The following is a 22,477-nucleotide window of genomic DNA, read 5'->3' on the forward strand; positions in this document are numbered from 1 at the left end:
CTATTCTGCTAATTATTTCTGCTGTGCAGGTTACACACTCTTTGTTCCTTTTTAACATCTTTGTTCCCTTTTATTTCTTTCAAGTTCTGGTTTTCCTCTTGGACCAATCAGGAACGTAATATAGTTCCATGTTCTCTTGGGAATCCACAAGGTCCTTCCTGGGTTTAATAATGTATTGGTTAAATTTCCTTTGTCTTGCAAAATATAGATTTTCCTTCCAGTTTTGGTATCTGCTTGTGTGTTACTTTTTAAAATGTTTGCTTTCTCTTGAGATCTTTAGAAGTTATAGTCTTTTTTTCCTTTTATTTCCCTAGCATTCACTTTCTGACTCATTCCTCTTTGATGATGGGGCTTCTGAGGCTAGACCTCAAAGCTGTTTTAGCCTCTTCGGACAATGGGGAATTCATTTTTCATTGGCCTTTACCACTGCCCCAACTAATTTCTGGGGGGAAAGGACTGGCTTCAGCTGGATTCTAATCTCTTTTCCTTCAGGCTTCAAGCAGCTCTGTGTGATGGCACCCTGCATGAGTTCCCTCTATTCTTTAGTCTCTGGACAAGTGATTGTCCCAGGTAGAGCATGGTCCTACACTCCTATGCCTTCCTTTCTTCCTGAAGTGAATGAGAAAGTTGAAGTCCACTACTGTTGCCACGGAATAGTAGGGTAAGGGTTGCAGGCTCCCCACCCCTGGGTTAGGGTGTTCTGGCAGAGACTACAGCAGCAGCTAAGAAATGTCTGAGTAGGCCCCACATGGCAGTAGATCAGGTAGTAAACTCTTCCAGAGTGTGGAGGCTGGTAGAGTAGGGATCAGTGAGCAGGTTAAGAATTAGGGTTTTTCACTGTTAATTCTTAAAGTTATTACCTTGTTTGGCTTCTTCATTTCCTGGTCTATGGAGTCAACTATAGTTGCTCTATATCTAACATATACTTCCTCATTAAAAGAAAAAGCAGTAGAGACTAACTAGAAAAAAAAATCCAGTCCTCCATCTTGTTGGTCATGTAAGTACATATATTTTTATCAATAAATATGGACATATTTTCATGTGTTGTACCTTTTTGTGTAAAGCATAATACATATTTTATTCAAACATCAATCTGATTGTTTCTATTAGAATCAGAAGTTGATATATTTTTTTCCAAACATACATAAGATAATGTATTTTAAATACTTGGCAAACTTTAAATTGTGACAAATAGTATTTATTATTATTGTTGTTAATATTATTCATATTGAAGTCTTAACTATACATTGCAAGAGGCTTAAAACATTATTTTTGGAGCTGCAGCAGTTACCAGACTTCTCAACCCACAAACACCAAAGACAACAGAGAAGGTTAGTGGGAAAAGCTGCTGGGGACAGAGTTTAAAAAGGAGTTCGTGGTTCGGCCACCGCACCAGGGGCAGAGGAGGTGGGGCAGAACAACAGCTGCAGTTGCTTCCGGCCCCAGGGCCACCTGGTGGGAGGAATTAAGTGGCAGATCAGAGCAGGAGGTAAGAGCCTGCTGAAGGTCTAAGTCCAGTCCGGGTTGGGGGTTCTTGGGGAAGGAGGAGTGCTGGTGTGGCAGAGCTGGCACATCCCCCCAGGCTTGGAACATAGTTCTCTTAACTCTACAAGCAGTCATACCCTGCTAAAAAGCTCAAGGGTCAAGTTAGTTGGCTGGGAACATGCCCAGGCAGCGAAAATGCACTCAGATTCAGTCTCAGACTCTGGAATCTTTCTTTGGTGACAAAGAAGACCAAAACTTACAGTCAGAAGAAGTCAACAAAGTCAAAGAGCCTACAACAAAAGCCTCCAAGAAAAACATGAACTGGTCCCAGGCCATGGAAGAGCTCAAAAAGGATTTGGAAAAGCAAGTTAGAGAAGTAGAGGAAAAATTGGGAAGAGAAATGAGAAGGATGTGAGAAAACCATGAAAAACAAGTCAATGACTTGCTAAAGGAGACCAAAAAAAATACTGAAAAATATACTGAAGAAAACAACACCTTAAAAAATAGGCAAACTCAAATGTCAAAAGAGCTCCAAAAAGCCAATGAGGAGAAGAATGCCTTGAAAGGCAGAATTAGCCAAATGGAAAAGGAGGTCCAAAAGACCACTGAAGAAAATACTACCTTAAAAATTAGATTGGAGCAAGTGGAAGCTAGTGACTTTACGAGAAATCAAGATATTATAAAACAGAACCAAAGGAATGAAAAAGTGGAAGACAATGTGAAATATCTCATGGGAAAAACTACTGACCTGGAAAACAGATCCAGGAGAGATAATTTAAAAATTATTGGACTACCTGAAAGCCATGATCAAAAAAAGAGCCTAGATATCATCTTTCAAGAAATTATCAAGGAGAACTGCCCTGATATTCTAGAGCCACAGGGCAAAATAGAAATTGAAAGAATCCACTGATTGCCTCCTCAAATAGATCCCAAAAGAAACCTCCTAGGAATATTGTTGCCAAATTCCAGAGCTCCCAGATCAAGGAGAAAATACTACAAGCAGCCAGAAAGAAACAATTTGAGTATTGTGGAAACACAATCAGAATAACCCAAGATCCAGCAGCTTCTACATTAAGAGATCAAAGGGCTTGGAATACGATATTCCGGAGGTCGATGGAGCTAGGATTAAAACCAAGAATCACCTACCCAGCAAAACTGAGTATCATGCTCCAAGGCAAAATATGGACTTTCAATAAAATAGAGGACTTTCAAGCTTTCTCAGTGAAAAGGCCAGAGCTGAATAGAAAATTTGACTTTCAAACACAAGAATCAAGAGAAGCATGAAAAGGTAATCAAGAAAAAGAACAAGAAAAAGAAATTGCAAGGGACTTACTAAAGTTGAAATGTTTTGTTTACATTCCTACATGGAAAGATGATGTGTACGATTCATGAGACCTCAGTATTAGGGGAGCTGAAGGGAATATGCATATATATATATATATATATATCTTTATATATGTATATGTGAGTGTGTATGTATGTATATATGTATGTGTATGTATATATATATAGAGAGAGAGAGAGAGAGCGCGGGCACAGGGTGAGTTGAAGATGAAGGGAAGGTATCTAAAAGAAATAAAATCAAATTAAGGGATGAGAGAGGAATATATTGAGAGACGCACATAGGGAGAGATAGAATGGGGTAAATTATCTCACATAAAAGTGGCAAGAAAAAGCATTTCTGTAGGAAGAGAAGAGAAGGCAGGTGAGGGGGAATGAGTGAATCTTGCTCTCATCAAATCTGACCTGAGGAGGGAATACCATACATACTCATTTGGGTATCTTACCCCACAGGAAAAAAGGAGGAAGAAGATAAAAAAGGGGGGATGACAGAAGGGAGGGCAGATGGGGGTGAAGGTAATCAAAAACAAACACTTTCGAAAGGGGACAGGGTCAAGAGAGAAAATTCAATAAAGGGGGATAGGTCAGGAAGGAGCAAAATATAGTTAGTCTTTCACAACATGAGTATTGTGGAAGGGTTATACATAATGATAAGCATGTGGCCTATGTTGAATTGCTTGACTTCTTAGGGAGGGTGGGTGGGAAGGGAAGAGGGAAGAGAATTTGGAACTAAAAGTTTTAAAAACAGATGTTCAAAAACAACAAAAAAAAGTTTTTGCATGCAACTAGAAAATAAGATACACAGGCAATGGGGTGTAGAAATTTATCTTGCCCTACAAGAAAGGATGGGAAAAGGGGATGGGAGGGGAGTGGGGTGACAGAAGGGAGAGCTGACTGGGGAACAGGGCAACAAAAAAAAATTAAAAAAAAGAAAAAAAACATTATTTTTTTAAAGAATTTAGCATTCAGATTGCAGTTTTCCCTCAGTTGCTAATGAGGATTTCTTTATTGATTTCTGCTAATAAGTTCCTCAAAGTTTTATCTTTGAAATATATTCTTTAGTTTCAAACAGCATTGTCATTTTTTAGGGAGTTTAATTTTACATTTTAAGACTTTTGCACATTTTTGTCCAGTTTTGTGATTTTTCCTTTGTTGTCCCTAAGAAGTAATTGGTAAGTTTTTTTCCTCCCTCAATGTTCGATACATTTTTATTTGTACATTTTATCTTTGTAATACTACAGTTTTACCATTATGTGCCTTGGAGAATTAGAGTGAGGATTTCTCTGTGCTTAAGTTCATTTTCTCTACTTGCAGAGTGTCACTTACTCTGTCTACTCTCAAAAATTTTCTGTAATGATATTATTGGATATATTTTCCCTCCATTTTTGATGCATTCTTGGATCCCAATTAATCCTATGCTTGTACTTCTTGTTTTGTCTTATTCTGCCCTACATGTCTATTAGTTATTTAAGTTGTTAAATTCTATATATTTCCTCAATTTTGTTTTTATTATCTATTGATCTTTGCTCAACTTCATTTATTTTATTTGCTATATCCAATGATGTTTTTAATTATTTGATATTACTTTGAATTTTCCCCAATTTTCCCTTTGCCAAGTCTTCTTGTGAATTTTTTAAAACTATGTGAAAAGCTCTCCTCTAATTCCTTTATTGTATTTATTATGCAATTAAACTTATCGTTTGGTATTGCAACTCATTCATTAGATATTTCAATTTGTGTTTATGAATAAATTTTATGCTTTGCCTTTTTTGAGCATTGTAAGATTTCTTCATTGTGTTCTATTTTCTATTTAAGAATGGGAGTAGGAAAAAAGGCAAGCAAGACATAGAGGCTTTACCAGTAGGATAAATGATATGAGCAACAAAAGCAATTTTCCCCAAGCCTCAAGGATGGTTTTAGGGGCAGGGAAATGATGGTGACACACTAGGCTCTGGTCAGGCTGTGGGGGGTAAAGGAAGTTGGGAGGCTACCTACAATTTCATGCTAGACTAATCTGACTCTGGTAATCCACACCTCTGGCCAGCCTGAAGGAATTGTATAAGAGTTGGAGAAAATTTGAGGATAAAGACAGGCTTTTTGTGTGTCACAGGGAGAAAATGCTCTTGACTGTGAGCAGAGGAATCCCGAAGATCTTGTCAGGCATACAGTGAGTCATGGAACTTCCTGGGCTCGGTCAAGTTGGATGATTTACGAAAGGGAGAGGTTGCCCTCTACTAGGTGGATACTGTAAGATTCCCCATATCTTCGCTAAGGCTCAGAGGTAAAGGTGTTAGAAGACTCCCAGAATGCTCTGAGTTAAAGCCAGAAAATCTCTGCATGAGAAGAGGCACTTAGGATAAGATGATCCTCTGACTCTATGACTAAGGAGCTAAAGGGTGTTTTTTTTTTGTTTATTTTAAGACATGTTGGGGAATGGTTCACTACTAGAGTATATAAACAGTCTGCTTAATTGTCTGGAACCTACATATAGGTTGTGACAGAAAAGAGACCAGACAAGATAGAGCCATCATTTAGGATAGGAGATGGGGTGCGGAAAGCCATGGCAGAACATGGCCCTAATACCTGTGGAAACATAAAGACCTGAGACTCTGACAATTCTCTAAAACCAAAGGTCATAGTTCAAAGGAAAGCCAACTTTGAAGGTACTGAATACCTATGCTTTTTACAAGACATATTTTCCCACTGTATAATTCCCCTTTTCTGTAAAGCAGAAATAGACTTATTTAAAAACTGAATCCTCTATCAAATCTTCTCTTTTTAGTATGTACATCTTCTGTTAACCAATTACACATTCAAAATTTACTTCCCTAGTTTATACAGTAAAAACTCAATATAGCTTTCCTTGTAATTGTTTGTATTTAATAAGTTGTTCTGCAAGACCTTGATCTAAAATAGAGTGGAACCTATTTCTTCCATATATCCAAACAGGCAAGAAAATGGAGGCGGTAGATACCCCTGCATGGGGTCCAGATAGGTGGAAAATAGGACATAAACTAAAAGGATCACAGTCAATGTAGAATCTTAGACTCCAGAATAGCAGTACCACATTGGCTAAACAGCAGTGGCTAAAACCACGTGATTTTTTTTTGTCTTATTCTTTTTTTTTTTTCCCACTTAGGACAGGACATTTCTATTTCATTACAGAAATCTTGGCAGAACTAGTTGCTTCTTTCTACTCTACCATCTTACCAAAAGTTTTTCATACATTTTATGTAAACTATTATTTCAGAGGATGACATTTTCTGATCTTCTCCCAGATTATGCATGTTTTACCGGTACTCTAGTAGTTTAGATTGATATTAGAACAAAATGACATAGTCATAGCTTATTCAACAATTAACAAAATGAGATTTACTTAGCAATAGCAGGGGAAAGATATTCAGCGAGGATACGGCATGGAAGAAATCACAAATTTGTTTCAGCTGAGCAAAACTCCTCTGCCTATGAGTTATTTGTCCTTGTCTGTGAAGCTCTCTTTGCTTGTTTGGCACTCAGATGACAAGGAAGTGGTGTCAACAGCTTGAACCATGAGCCAATCAAATCTTGAGGACAGTTTTAATATCTTTTAAGAAAAAGCAACCTAACTCACATGAGAGCAAGGGAAGAGGTGAGAATGATATTGTTCCCACCACAATATGTATAAATCCTATTTAAAGTTATCATCTGCCTGTGCAGCTGTCTATGCCTATGTACTAGATTTGGTTTTTATTAGGTTAGGCATAGTCATGGAAAGGTTCTATGAATGAGCTACTAAATGAATGTATTAGGTCTTGGGCATCTCTCACCTCAAAGACCACAAGTTCCAGAGATGGACAAATTAAATGATAAGGAGAGATTTTGTATTAGATGGACTAAAAAGTCTCAAGTTAAAAGTAGGTGACATGGATTTATTCACTACATTCAGGAATACTAAAACTGGCAGGCAACTTGAAGACTGATGGTCAAACAAAAGCAAAAAAAAGTAATAATAATGAATATATAGATTGCAAAGCCCTTTACAAATATATCTCATTTGAGCCTTACAACAACCCTCTGATGTAGGAACTATAGGTATTCTTATCCTCATTAAGAGATGAGAAAACTGAGGATTAGAGATTAATTAACATTAGTTAATTAGGCATTAACATACCTCTAGTCATAGAGCTATGTGTGACAGAAGGCAGGATTTGAATACTGGCCTCACTGATTCGAGATCAGACCATTCAATATGACATTCTGTCTAAAAACTAGACATATGAAGCCTCAGAAAAACAAAAAATACATAATTTCAGAAAAAGCCTCCTTTCCCTATTTTTCTTCACTTCCATATCTCTAGTAGAACCCCAAAACAATATGGCTTAGTAGGAACAGCCACAAATAACTACGCAATGGAACCCTCCAGCGCAAATGCAGTAATCCACTGAGATGGTCTCCAAAGGCAGTCTTTCCCCTCAATGTACTTTGTTACAAAAACCAAAAAGCCTCAGGTCATGATACAATAGCTTACCAATAGCAGCCATCCTGAGAATCTGTTTTGAAATTGTCTCTGATTCTTTAGAACAGTGCTGTCAAAGTCAAACAGAAACTGCATATTGATCTACAAAACCACAAATTAACATTATATTCTATGTATTTTAATTTGTTAATCTTTTCCCAATTATTTAATTTGGTTCCAGGCACCCTGGGAAAGTATGGGGCCACATGCTGTCCTCAGCATTAAAGCCTGACACCTCTGCCCTTGAAGATCTGGGAGTTCACATACTTCTCCTAAATTGCTGTTGCAGCAGTCTTCAGTTCAGAGGATATGCTCAAATTCATATTCTAGCCCATCTACTGACGGTATCTGAAGCTCTCTCCAACTCTGGGCTTGGGGGATGATCAATCCTCAATATGGTGCCCCATCCCAGGAGGCTGTAAGAACCTTCTCATGAGAGTGTGTGAAATGATTGGCACTTGATGTTCAGGACCCATTCTTCCAGCTTAAGAGTCAGTATCACTGTTACCAGCATCCCTCTCCTCTTCAGAACACTGCTAAGTCACTTAAAATGTTCCCAAATCTCTGGGAAAATATCATACTGATATAAATGGTTTTATCTGTACTTGATTATCAAAGCTAAAGGCAATACTCTCAACATATTATATTTAATCCTTTGATATGTTCGGTTCCAATATAATTACCTTATTGGCGCAGACTGTAAATATAACATTGTCCATGTTTCCATGAGGTCCAAGCTCTTGCTTCATTTCTGCCAGCCAGCCATCAAGAGCCTCAAAAGAGTCCTTTTGGCTAACATCATAAACTAGGATGACACCCTGTGTGTCCTTGTAAAACTCATTTCGAACCTATAAAAAGGTAAAGACATATATTTAGGTTTCTAATCTGTTCTAAAATTTTTCATAGGCTTTACACAAATAAAAGCAATGAAATCAGAATAACAAGAAGAGAAACACAACAGGAAAAAGTCAGAAACTGACACAGATCTAGAAAGTAGTGTGGTCAAAAGACACAATAAGCAATTTTGACAGAAGAAACGTGAACTGTCAATAATGATTTGAAAGAATATTCAAAATCCAAGTTTTGAACTAATGTATTCAAGAATAAAGTTCATATAAAAATTGAACTGATAATGAATTAATAATAGAAAATTAATAATAAAACATTTTCCTCATGTTTTATTACAGTTTACACAGCAATTTCCCCACAGGAACCCTCTGAAGTACAGAGAATCATTAAGAACTTCCTCCTTAGATAAAGAAACTAAAACTAAGTCACTTAATTCAGGGTCACTTGGTAAAAAGGCTTAGAGCCTGAACTTCAACCCAAATCTTTTACTCCATGTCAGCTCTTTATGATGCCTCTGTGGCATATTGCTTCAAATATTGTTCATCTTCAATAGAGCTCCATAAAAAATAGGAACAAACCATAGCCAAGTTATTTCCATCTAAGAGGTTTACAGTATTCTTCAATCATGTCTCGAATTGAAATGAATATGTACAAGAAATGAAACATAGCACTAGAGTAACCAATGGTCTCACTGTTTAACTCTTTACACTAATGTATGGCTGAAAATAAACTCAAAAAAGCATGAGAAGTCTTATATGTCCTGATGTAGAAGGAAGAAAGTAGAGCCAAAACGAATCAGAAATTGAGGGGATGCCCATCAGTTGGGGAATGGCTGAACAAGTTGTAGTATATGAATATAATGGAATACTACTGTGCTATAAGAAATGATGAGCAGGCAGACTTCAGAAAAACCTGGAAAGACTTATATGAATTAATGCTCTGTGAAGTGAGCAGAACCAGGAGAACACTGTACACAGTAATAGCCACACTGTGTGATGACTAACTTTGATAGACTTACCTCTTCTTAGCATTGCAAGGATCTAAGACAACTTCAAAAGACTCATGAGGGAAAATGCTGCCCATATCCAGAAAAAGAACTATGCAGTCTGAATGTAGACTGAAGCATATTATTTGCTCTTTCTCTTTTTTTTGTTGTTTCTTCTTTCTTGTGGTTTCTCCCACTGGTTCTAATTCTTCTTTACAATATGACTAATGTGAATGTAGGCTTAATATCAATGTATATGTAAAGTCTATATCAAATTACACACCATCTCGTGGTGAGGGAGGGGAGAAATGGGGACAAAATTTGGAACTCAAAATCTTAGGGGAGTGAATGTTGAAAACTAAAATTAATTAATTAATTAAAAAAAGAAAGAAAATAGAGCCAAGAGGACAACACACATAATGGCTACAATGATATAAATGAAAACACTAAAATTTAGATTAAATGCAACCAGTCTTGGTTTCAGATGATCAACTTAACTAGTTTTCTTTGTATAAAAGCAGTTTTATGGCAAGGTTATCAGGAAGTAAAAGAGGTAGATTATCAGGAAGTAAAAAAAAGGCAGCAATAAAACATTTTTAAAAAGAAAATTAATAGCATTATTAATAAGTTAAGTGAAATATCATGAAATAGTAGATAGAGAGCCCACCTCAAAGCCAGAAGACTTAGGTTCAAAATCCTACCTCTGACAACATACTAATCCTGCTTAATTTAATTAATTTCCTCATCAAGGAGCTTCCTACACTACTGAAACCACAAATTCAGTCCCTATCTCTATCAGTAAATTGCAGAGCAAGCACCCATGTGCAAAAAGCACCACTCATGCCATTTCCAGAAAAAACCTTTTAACCCCAAGCTTGGCATGCTTACTGTATCCTGTTCACAAAAGCAAGGTTGAAGAATGAGAACAGAATTTCAGGTTAGAAGTCTATAAAATCAAGGGGAGGAAGAAACTTTAGCTTCTGGGCCAGGTCTAATTATCAGGTTAATTTGATCTGGCCTGCTGTAATTATCTAAAGTTAAGCATCTGTCAGACAGTGTTAACTCTATCACTAAATTTGATCAATTAAACTGAATGCATATTTGAAAGCAGGTCAGCAATAAGATATGGTACCAAAATTCTCTGGGGAAAGTTTTTCCCTCGGTAAATCCCTCAGGGTGACATTCTAAAAATGGCTTTCTAAGATATTAGGCAGGTGATCAGAAGTAAGTCCTTAGTAAGTGGTTTGGAAAGTAGGAGTAAAGAATCTACTACAGGAAGTAATGACACTGTTAAATCCATCAACTCTCTACTTGGATATTCTATCAGTACCTCCCACTCAGCATGGCCCAAAAGGAAGTTATCACCTTTCTCCCTGAACCTATTCCTCCTCCAAGTGCTATTTCTCTTGAGGGTTCCTCCACCCTTCTAGTCAGTCAGATTTATAACTCAGAATTTTTTTTGAGTCTTCCCTCTCCCTTTGCATTCAATCAGTTGTCAAGATCTGAAAGCTATAACACAATTTCTCTCTTCTCTTTCCCTTTCTCTGCCCTCCCTCAGCACTGCTCTTACTTTAAGCCCCATATTACCACACACCTGGACTACTGCCAATTGTTTAGAAAGGAAGGTCATATACATTAGCTTTGATAGTGTGGTATCAAGATTACCTGTGAGATCTGACCAAGTATTAGTGCCTTTTTGATACTGTTATAGTAACAGTGGGTTTTCTTTTGGTTCTACTTTCTTTAGTCTGTATCACTTCATACAAGTATTCTCATGTTTCTCTGAACGTTTCACATGCATCATGCACACGACACTCATATATTTTGTTCAGCTGTTCTCTAATCATTGAACAAACATTTTGTTTCCAGCTTTTGCTATTACAAAAAATAATGCTGGCACATTTTATAGTGGCAAAGAACTGGAAATAAAGTACATGCTTACTGAATGGAGAATGGACAAACTGTAGTACAATGAATGTAATGTAATATGACTACAGCATAAGAAACGACAAATATGAAGAACTCAGAGCAGCATGGACTTATACAAATTGAGTGAAATGAGCAGAACCAGAAAAACAACATAAAATAACAATATAAAGAAAGAACAAAAAAAGAAACTGAGTACTGTAATTATTAATGACTAAGCTTGACCACAGAGAACAGCTGATTTCTTCTCCTGAGTGCCTCCTTCCCTTCTTTGAAAAGACAGAGGAGAACAGGCATGGAATACTACATATATTGTCTATATGTCTGCTGTTTTAGTTGGTGCTGCTGAACTATTTTTTCCCCCTTTTTTTGTTACAAAGCATGGATCCCTGAGTAAGAGAGAGAGAAGGGATAGACTTGGAAATGTAGGTGATGGAAAAGCTAATGAGATCACTAAAAACTTAAAAACAAAAATAAATATTGCGCTTCATATTTCTGTACATATGTTCTTTTCTTGCTTTTAATAAGCATTCTTGGGTTATGGTTTCAATAGTGGGATCACTGAGTAAAAGGAGGTGAACAATTCAGCAATTTTTCTTACATGATTCCAAATTCTTTTTCCAGAATAAACTAATTCACTTCTGCACCAGCAGTGACTAGCATGCCTCTCTTCCAAAGTCCCTCCTAGAATACGCCTTCTCATTTTTTTATCATCTTTGCTAATTTTACAGGTATATGCTGAAACCTCAGGGATATTTTAATCTGTGTATTTTTTTATTTTTAGTGATTTTGAACAACTTTTATAAATTAATGCTATGAAATTATGTGATAATTTGTATTATTTCTTTTGAAAACTTGTTTACATCCTTTGACTGCTTGTCTCTTAGGAAATGGCTCCTAATTTTCTAGATTTTATAGTAGCACAAAATTGGAAACAAAGTGGGTTCTGAAATTGTTGAGAGAAGACTTTATTTTTATTGTCCCTTTGGCTTCCTACTTTGTCTATAGGTCATGGAGGTAATATGGCTTGAATGATAAGAAAGAAGGAGTCTAATTAAAATGGGTACCTATACACAGGAGAATGCTTTCACAAGTGTGTTACATAAATAGAATGGTTATACTATTTTGCTACAAGAAATGAGTATTAGGAATATGTAGAAACATGAGAGGGCTTATACAAACTAAGAAACAAAAAGGCAAGTCAAGAAGATACATGTTTAAATCCCACCTCAGGTGCTTATTGCTTATATGCTATATAATCCTGGGTATCACTTAACTTTCTTAAAAGTTTTAGTTTCCTCATCTGTAAAATGGGGATAATAAAGTGCTGTTGTAAGGCTCAAAGGAGATGTATTGCAAGAGCTGTTCAAACCTTAAAGCACTACATAAATGTCAGCGGTTAGTATTATTATTATCTGAGGCAGAGTTAAGTAAGTAGAATAGGAAGAAAGATAAGCCACAACAGCTATAATAAAAGGATATGAGTACTACATCCCCAAAAGATACCATTACAGCCCAGCTCAAATCACCAAACCCTGTGTCTTCACTGAATCACGCCTAGGTAGCTGTGGCTTATTTGACTTAAATAGTACCCTTTCTACTCATCTCCACCCTCAGACATTCCTCCTCCTCCTCTCCCTTCCTTTGCTCAGTCCAGCCCCTAAGGGTATATTTTACTTTTACTGCAATAAATTTCCTACACTTCCCTTACTTAATTCAGATAATAACGTGGTTTATAAGACTCATTCTCCTTGCATCTTCTTACTCTTTGGATGACTTTCACCTGAGGTACGCCAATCTCAAGAAACATTAGGTCTCTTCTCCTTCTCTAGGACATTTTTAGTAAGTTTTATTTATTACTTCCACTTTTACATTTTTTTATATCTACATTTCTGGATACATCCCAGGTCCTCTTAATCCAGAGACAGTGTTCTTCAATGTATTATGAATATGCTCCAAGGAGGGGAGGTAGAGGGAAGAGTCATTTTGAGCTCATAAACCTGGAAAATTTGGGTAAGGGAAACCAGGAGTGTTGTTTTCATTTTTTACTGAGAGAGAACTCACATAAAACTTAGGGCAGAAATCAGGAGAGGTCATTTTAGCACCCTGCTAGGAAGGAAGGCTTGAAATTTATGATTCATATTACTGAGTTCCTAAGACCCAGCATGGATCTGATCATCTTGAAACATTTACATTAATTTTAAAGAGTTAGGAACACATATGAAAGGCAATAAAAATATCTGGTTTGCCTATTTATAACATAACCAATGAACCTATTACTAACCCTATTTCAAGGGATGAAGAAACTTGTACAAGTAATTATTTGTAATCAGGTTACAGCTCAGAGGACAAATGACAAATATAATTTAGGTCAACCTAGCTCTATCTATGTAACATAAATACTGCTTGTTTCCAAACAACTTGATTTTCACTGGCTATCCTTCATGCCTGGAATGTTCTCTTGCCTCACCTCTGCCTCTTGGCTTCCTCAAGATTCAGATAATCTGACATTCTGTAGTAGACCTTTCACCCTTCCTCAATCCCCTTAATACTAATGCCTTCCCTTGAAAAGTGGGAAGCCAGGTGGCACAGTGGATAGAGCGCTGGGCCAAGTCAGGAAGATTCCTCTTCCAGAGTTCAAATCTGGCCTCAGACACTTACCAGCTGTGTGACCCATTTGCCTCATTTTTCTCATCTATAAAATAAGTTGGAGAAGGAAATGGAAATCACTCCAGTATCTTTGCCAAGAAAACCCTAAATGGGGTCACAAAGAGTCAGACATGAATGAAATAAATGAACAACAACATCCCTTGGAAAACATCTGCCAGCTGCATTGTATGTTAGATGTATAGTTGTTTGCATTCTGTCTCCCCCACCAGAGAATGAGCTCCTTGAGGGCAGTTTTTGCCTTTCTTTGTATCCTGAGCATTGAGCACAGTGCCTAGCATGTAGTAAGCATTAATAAGTGCCTATTGATGAACTAAAAACAAAAAACCAAAGATCCCACATTAAGGATACTGCATATAAACCTTTGTAAAAAATTTTTTTTATTTCTTACCTCATAGAAGAATGGATGTCCAGCCATATCAAAGATATTAACTTTGACTTCTCTGTCTTTGACACATACTCTGAAATGTCCAAATGTAAATCATTTCAAAAAGAGGCCAAAGTTTGTGTACAGCATTAATAGGACTCTTCAAATTTGCATGTCATTTATAGGTTTTCTTTTTTAAAAAAATTATTTTGTTTTAATTTTTTTTTAAAAGTCTAGATCTCCCTAAACTAACTGAGCTGGGAATGCATGGGCTACTTGCAATCTTTCTGATTGCCTTGGGAGCTTTGACCTGTTTCTTTTCCCACCTGGGCCAGTTAGCCCTTCCTTAGGCAAGTTCTTTCCTCCCCCATTCCCAGGTGTTAAACAAATTAATACTAAATTTAGTGCAGACACCAAATTGGTTTAACCTTCTACAGTTCAGAACTCCCAAGCTCAAGATCCACCAGCTTCAACTTCCCCAGTAATAGAGATTTCAAGTGAGGACCACCATTCCTGGCTACTTACACATTTTCAAAAGCCAAACTTATCTTTAAAAGTACATATTTCTAGATATGGAAGAACATCTTGCACAAATACAAAGAGAAGCTCCAAATGGGTACATGACTTTGGCATAAAGTGTTATATCATAAACAAATCAGAGGACAAAGGAAGAAATTACCTGTCAGAGCTATGGATAAGGGAAGAGTTTATGATCAAACAAAAGAAAGTATAGTAGGAGGTAAAATGGACAATTTTGATCACATAAAAGGTTTTTAAACAAATAAAACCTATGACACAGCTAAAACTGGAAGAGAAGCAGGGAATTTGGGGAAATTTTTTTCTTGTTTCTCTGATAAAGGTTTCATTTCTAAAATATGTGGGACTGATTAAAAGGTATGAAACTATAATAAGAGCCATTCCCTGATTGATAGTCAAAAGATATGAACAGGCACTTTTCAGAGGAAGAAATCTAAGCTATCAAAAGCCCTATGAAAAAAATGCTCTAAGTCACTAATAATTAGATAAATGCAAATTAAAACAACTCTCAGGGTCCACCTCACATCCATCAGATTGACAAAGTAGACAGAAAGGGGAAAATGACCAATGTGAGAAAGGCTGTGGGGAAAAAAGGTAATTAATGCACTTTTGGTGGAGTTGTAAACTGGTTCAGGGTTTCTGGAAAACAATTTGGGAACTATATCTGAAAGGTTATTAGATTGTGCATATCTTTCAATCTAGCAAAAACATTACTCATCCAGATTAGATCTATACTCCAAAAAGAAAGAAGAAAAGGACCCATATGTACAAAAACATCTTTAGCATCTCTTTTTGTGGTGGCAAAGCACTGGAAACCAAGAGGGTTCCCATCAACTGGAGAACAGCAGACCAAGTCATGGTATATGAATATGATGGAGTACTACTGTGTTATAAGAAATCATGAAGGGGACAATTTCAGAGAAACCTAGGAAGGAGAACAATTTACATAATAACAACATTATGGTAAAAGTAAACATCTTAGAAAAACTTTAGAACTCTGATCAATGTAATGACCAATGATAATTTCAGAGGACTCATGATGAAACATGCTACCTACCTCCTACGAGATTCAGTGAATTCCTAATGGATTCTGTGCACATTTGAGACATGTTTTTGGACATGGCTAGTGGGGGAAAATTTATTTTGTTTGACTAAATAGAGATTTTGTTTTTCTTTCTTTCTCAGTGGGAAGAGCAGGGGAGGTTAGGAAATGGGAGAGAGAAAAGGTAGATTTTCATCAATTGAAAAAAAATTTGTTTAAAAAATATATTACATTACATTTCTTTTAAAAGGAAAACTTTGTTTCCAAGAAAACCCAAGAGCCATTGTTCTTTATTAAATCTGACAGATGACTATTGTGGTTTAAATACAGTGACATTCAAGATTAATGAAACACCTGCAGTCGTGGAGGTAAATATTGTACATTACTACCCTCAAATATTCTGCTCTTTATAAAGTACTCTATATACAAATACACATACTTCTACAATAGTAATATCAAAATTGAACTATTAGTAAAGTCTTTAAGACAAATAATTAAGCAAGTAAGCAATCTGTACTTGTGAATAACATTTAATGAAAATTAAATTTTTTCTAAGGTATCTTGTGCTTTTTCTGGGCCCCTGGGAAATTCATCAGCCAAAGAAGTCATTTCTTAATTGTATCCTCAATATTATGAACCCTGATTCTGGTGGTATTTAATACCATTAATTTGGAATAATTATTACCACTAATACAACTTGTATTGATCTCATCAAATCTAAGACCTAAAAGAAGCAGCTTCTATTGATAATCTCCCAAATGCTCCTGCCCTCCCCTGACAATGGAATTTAGCCACACTACTATCTCTAAATCAGCCCATCCCCAAGAGCAGAGCAAATCAATCAACCAGGAAGTTCTGTTTTGTTTTGGTTTTTTCTTTTCTTTTTTCTAGTGCCTTCCAGGTATCCAAAACTGCTGTAGAAGAGAACAAAGATACAAAAGAGCTATAAATCACAGTTCCTTGCAACAAGAAACAAAAATACAACAATGCCTAACAGATAAATAGGTAGATTAAAGAAAGCAACAAGCCACAGCTTTTGCCAGCAGTACCATGAAGGTGGTATTCCTCTTTGGTTACACTGAAAGAAGCAATTAGAAAGGAGAGCAGTTACATGGTGCCATTTATGGCAGGTTCATGGCTAATGTGCATGTAATGAAGACCAGAAGAAATATATATTTGCCTACAGTTTTACTAATCTGGATCAAGAGGCTTGAAACTGAAAATGTAAGAGAGCTGGATTGCCTATTGAACAGGATTATTAAATAAAGAAAATTACCCACATATACCCACCAAACCAGATACTAAAGAGTCCAATGTGAACAGAAAATCAGTGGAAAGGTCCAATAATTCACAGGAGATAAAAGCCAAGATGAGCTACAATTAAACTCACAGCCTCAGATGTCTACACACAAATGCAGAGAGCATAGGTACTCTATAGGTGAACTAGAAATCTTAATGTAAGAAGGCAAATTCAACCTCATAGTTATCACTGAGGCTTTCTGGAACCTAATTCATGGCTAGACTTGAGCTAAAAAGGATATAGCTTATTCAAAAAGAACTAAATAGCAAAAAGTGACAGTGGAATAGAATTAAATCAGGAAGGTATTACTGTGGGGCAATCCACAAATTTAAGTTAAAACATGATAAAGGATCAATAGATGGAGAAAAGCAATTTTGAAGTAAGAGCATACTAGAAAAGAAGGAAAGAGATGAGTTTGGGAACAGATAACAAACCAAAGAGACATGTTAACAACGGAAAATTATGAAGTGCTTTCCATGATTCCAAGCTGCTTGCAGAAACAAAAACCTATCTTTTTTTTAAAACAGATTTTTGTTTCTAAATAGCCTAGATTTACCCTTGAATCCTTCCCCCTCATCCTCTCAGAGGATCATATCTTATAAAAGTTGTTTTTTTTTTAAGAAAGGAAACGAGGAAGAGAAAAAATTTCAGTGAAATTGATCGACACATTGCAGAAGTCAGTCTGTCAGTCAGCAAGCATCTATTAAACTCCTACTTATGGGGCAGGTGCTATTTGAAGCACTAAGGATACCAAAAACAAAAGACAGTCCCTGCATTCCAGCAGCTCACAACCTAATGGGAAGATGAGCGGCAAACAACTATGTACAAACAAGATATACACAGGATAAACTGGAGATAATCAACAGGGACAAGGCCCTAGCATAAAGGGGACTTAGGAAAGGCTGTCTAGAGAAAGTGGGATTATAATTGGAACTTGGAGAAAGCCAGAGAATCAAAGACATTCTAAGCGTGGGGGACAGCCAGTGAAAATACCCAGAGTTAGGAAATGGAGTGTTGCATTTGTGGAACAGCATGGAGGCCAGTGTAACTGGATCACAGAGTATTTAAGAGGAAGTATGGAATAAGAAGACTGGAATGGTAAGAGGGAGCCAGGTTATGAGAGACTTTTAAAAGCCAAACAAAGGCTTTCATATTTGACTCTGGAAGTGATAGGGGATCACTGAAGTTTACTCAATGAGAAGATGGTATGGTCAGACCCGCACTTTGGCAATATCAATTTGGCAGCTGAATGGAGCGGGGGGGTGGGGAGAAGCTTGAGGCAAGGAAAGCAACCAAAAGGCTATTTAATAATCCATGTCAGAGGTCCTAAGAGCCTGCACCAGGATGGTGGTGGGGTCAGAAGAGAGAAGGAGGTATAGATGAGATGTTACAAAGGTAATATCTTTGTTAACAAGGACTTGGCAACAAATTGAATATGGGCGTGGGAGTGAGGAACTGAGCATGATAACTAGGATGTAAGACTGGATGACTAGGAGGATGGTGGTGCCCTTGATAGGGAAGTTGGGGAGACAGGAGGGTGTGGGAGGAAAGAAAGAGTTTGGTGTTGGACATGTTTGAGATGTCTAATGGGTAGCTAGAGATGCAAATCTAGAGGTTAGGGTTCGCTGAGTAGATTTATGAATCATCAGCATAGAGATAATAATTGAATCCACAGATGAGATCATTAAGTGAAATGACAGAGAGGGAGAATAGAAAAGGGCCCAGGACAGAGACCTGGGGTCAACAACCCAACCGGGGTAAATATCCAACAGAGAGTGAGGAGAAATGGTAGCCACAGAAACTTAGAGAGATGACAGTATTAAGGAGAAGAAGGTGACTGATGTTAAAGACTGAAGAGAGGTCTAAAAGGAAGAAGACTGAGAAAAGTCAGTTAGATTTGGCAATTAAGCAATCAGTGGTAACTTTGGAGAGAGCAGTTTTCAGTTGAATGAGGTCAGAAGCCAGAATGTAGAAAGCTTTACATTATATTCAATAAACCTCTTCTTTTCCTTATTCAAAGTGCCCTATGAAGATATTCAAGTTCTAAAAGGACACTTCTTTCTTTATTCTCTGTTAGAATATTAATATTATATCATCATATAGCCCTTTTCAAGGTTGACCTTAGATTTTCTTTGACTCTTGTGTCTGCATTTGAAAGTTCCTACACAGCTCTCGTCTTTGCCTCAGAAATACTTAAAAGTCCTACATTTCCCCCCTTTAGGATTACATCCTCTATCATTTGTTCTTTGGAACATTTGTGTTCCAAAATTTCCTCTCATTTTTAGCAGAAGATTCTAGGTAATTTATGGCACTGACTGTGGATTTTGGGGTTTTAAAATGCTTCCTTCTGGATGCTTGTATTATTTTTCCTTTGATGTGGAAACTCTGGATTAAATAATAGCTAGTGTTTATATAGTATTTTAATATTTATAAAGTACTTCACAATATTATCTCATTTGCTCTTCACAACAACCCAGAGAAGTAGGTTCTATTACTATCTCCATTTTATCGTTGAGGGAACTGAGGGAAACTGAGGTTAAGTGACTTGCTCAGAAACACAGAGCTATTAAGTGCCTAAGGCTGGATTTGAACTCAGATTTTCCTGACTCCAGCCCCAGCACTTTATCTACTGTACCACCTAGCTATGACATTCCTGAGACCTTTCCTTTTGGGTTTCTTTTAGGAGGTGATAGATGTATTCTTTCTATCTTCACTTTGTTTTCTAGTCCTAATAGAATTGGGCAGTTTTCTTTTTTGGTTTCTTGAAATACATTGCTGAGGTTTGTTGGGGTTTTTTTTGTTTGTTTGTTTTGGTCGTGGTTTTCAAGGAATCCAGTGATTCTTAAATTATCTCTTTTTTGACTGGTTTTCAGGTCGGTTGTTTTTAGTATTAGCTATCTCACCGCTCTTCAGTCTTTCATTTTTTTTTTTGCTGTCTCAAAGACACTGATTTCTTTTTGGTCTATTCTAGTTTTCACAGAATTTATTTCTTGGGTATGGTTGACTATTTTCTCTTCTAAGCTATTCATCCTCCTTCCAATTCTTTCTTCCAGAATTTTTATTTCATTTTTTGGAAATCTCTTGCTTCATTTCTTCTCCACTGATGTAATTCTTGAGCAAAGATCATTTATTCCTTTGATTCACTGCCTGCAGTTATTACAGATTTACTCTCTCTTTTGGGTGATCTTTAGATTTATAAAAAATTTTTTATACTAGTAGATGCTTTCTTTGATTTACTTACTTCAGTTTTATTTCCTGAATTGAGGCTTGGCTTGAGGACCAGGCTTCACCTCCTACTGTGCTTCTGGGTGGGGTAGTTGGCTCTACTTGGTCTAATCCTGGGTCCCCTGGATTCCTATGCTGACCTCCCCCTTCCAAGGTTAGGCACCCCTAGACCTTTTGATGGGGTGCTTGTGCTTGGGCCCTAATTCTAACATCACATTTCCTCTTAGCCTCTGCTTGGGTGCCTGTGCCTGTGGCAGAATTCCAATTTCAGAACACATCTAGTTCTCAAAAACATTCGTTCCCAGGCAGCCTTTCTAGCTAAAGGGCAGTGTGCCCCAAAATTATCTCTGTTTCTTCCTTAGTAAGCAGCTATGCCCAATTATAGTTTGATTCCCAGGTGTTGATAACTGACCATATACTGAGTCTAACATGTATCCTAGACATAGTTCAAATGTATACTCCATTACATTAATCTTGACTAACAAGGCACTTGATGGAACCTAGACAGTATCTCCAGCTAGCCCTGAACTCCTAGTGACTTAGTGACGTTTCACAGGCAAAACCACACCTCCTCCTGGCCCCTCTTTGGGCTATTTCCCAGTGAACTCTGGGCAAGATACCTTCGCAGTAGATACAAAAAGTGCATGTTCCTTTAAAAACTGACCAACCCCTAATCATAACCTGACCACTCCCTAATCCCAGCCCAACACACCTGATTGACAGGTTTCATCCCTAACTCTTGTACTTAAACTTTCCCTGTAGCCCTGTATGGTTGCAGGTACCCCAAGAACTCTTGCCTGCTTTATTTACTTACCGTAATAAATCTTTGCCTTCTTGACTTAAAGAATGCTTGGGCCCACGAACTCATTTCAGGCGGCCTTGCCTTGGGAATTTTGGTTTGGGATTTCTACATCCCTGGGTTCATTTCTCCCTCTACAGCACTACTGACAGAGTCTATAACTTCTTATTTACCTGTTGACTGGGCATTGTCTCTTACTGTTTCCTGATAGAAGGAATAATGTTTCATAGGTCTTTTGTATCTCATCTCTCCATACCTGGAAGGCACTCAGTTAGAAAAATTCATCTAGTCCAGCCCCCTCATTTCCCAGTGAGAAAAATGAAGCCCAGCAAAGTAAAGTAAATGCCTGGCCTCTTAATTCTAGCTAATCTCTCAATCATTCAATCAAAAAACACTTCTAAAGCACCTATTAAATGCCAAGCACTGTTCTAGACACTGGGGATACAAACTCAAAGAAACAATCTATCCTTTCAAATGGCTTCACATCTCCTGACTCCAATCAATGCTATTTCTATTACACTCAGCTGCCTCCACCTCAAAGATATCAGGATATCAGACAGGAGTCACAAATGGGTTACAGGAACTATAAGCAAATCTGGGGGAAGGACATTTCTCCTGGTAGAATTTTTAACCTCTACTGCAACCTTCTTTGGATTGCCCACTGGGCTGGGGAGATGACCCTGGGTTCATGACGATTTTGTTGGGTAGGTCAAGCTCTAGGGGCTCATACCAAGTAAAAAAGGAAAATATGGATCAAGTTGTTACAGAGTACATATATTGTTGCCTAAGGACCAATGGAGCTGAGCTCACAGAGCCTGATCGCTCAAAGGTGAGCCATCAGGTAATCAATGCTTTTTGGCCATAGCAACTCATGAAAACCATCTACTAAGAGGCCACCATATGTATTTGTGCAAGGAGCACTCAGGTCAATGAAATCAGAAACTTTTTAAAGTATCAAATAAGAAACAAATTATAAAGTTTTCCATGTGGTATTTTGGCAGTTCAGGAGTAACAAAAATGCTCTGAAGATACACCTGCTGAAAAGATAACACATGGAAATATCTGTGACTTCTTGAAAAGTTCCATCTGGATATGTTTTACTTGATGACAGCATATTTTTTATTACAAGGAAGGACTTTAAATTTGGGGCAATGGGAGTTGAGTGAGTAGTGGATGGGTAGCTATAATTTTACCAAAAAAATGAAGGAAAAAAATCACAGAAAGCATTAATAAAACACTTAAAAATACACAGACATGAACAGGTTCAGAAGAGGATATAGGCAAGCAAGGCAATTTTGGTACTATTGTATTAGATTTAATATGTAATTTGAAAAGAAACTGTACATAACAAAATAATAATTCACAGTTTCACATGCAATTCTCTTTCCATTCTTTGTATATTGAAATGTTTGCATTAACAGAAACTAAATTTTTTTAAAAGTTCTGTCAATTTACACAG

The 22,477-nt window shown here is 37.1% G+C and overlaps 1 protein-coding gene across 1 annotated transcript in view; it reads right to left on the bottom strand.

Annotated features, from left to right (window-relative positions):
• Positions 1-22,477, bottom strand: part of DNAJC27 (DnaJ heat shock protein family (Hsp40) member C27) — a 70,053-nt gene that overhangs the window by 36,083 nt on the left and 11,493 nt on the right. Inside the window, exons 3-4 of the mRNA XM_036751258.1 lie at positions 14,140-14,209; positions 8,005-8,169 (exon numbers count right to left, since the gene is read on the bottom strand). Coding sequence (XP_036607153.1) covers positions 8,005-8,169; positions 14,140-14,209 — 235 coding nt within the window. The remainder of the gene's footprint in view (positions 1-8,004; positions 8,170-14,139; positions 14,210-22,477) is intronic.

This window comes from Trichosurus vulpecula, chromosome 3, assembly GCF_011100635.1.
Source record: "Trichosurus vulpecula isolate mTriVul1 chromosome 3, mTriVul1.pri, whole genome shotgun sequence".
Classification (NCBI taxonomy): Eukaryota; Metazoa; Chordata; class Mammalia; order Diprotodontia; family Phalangeridae; genus Trichosurus; species Trichosurus vulpecula.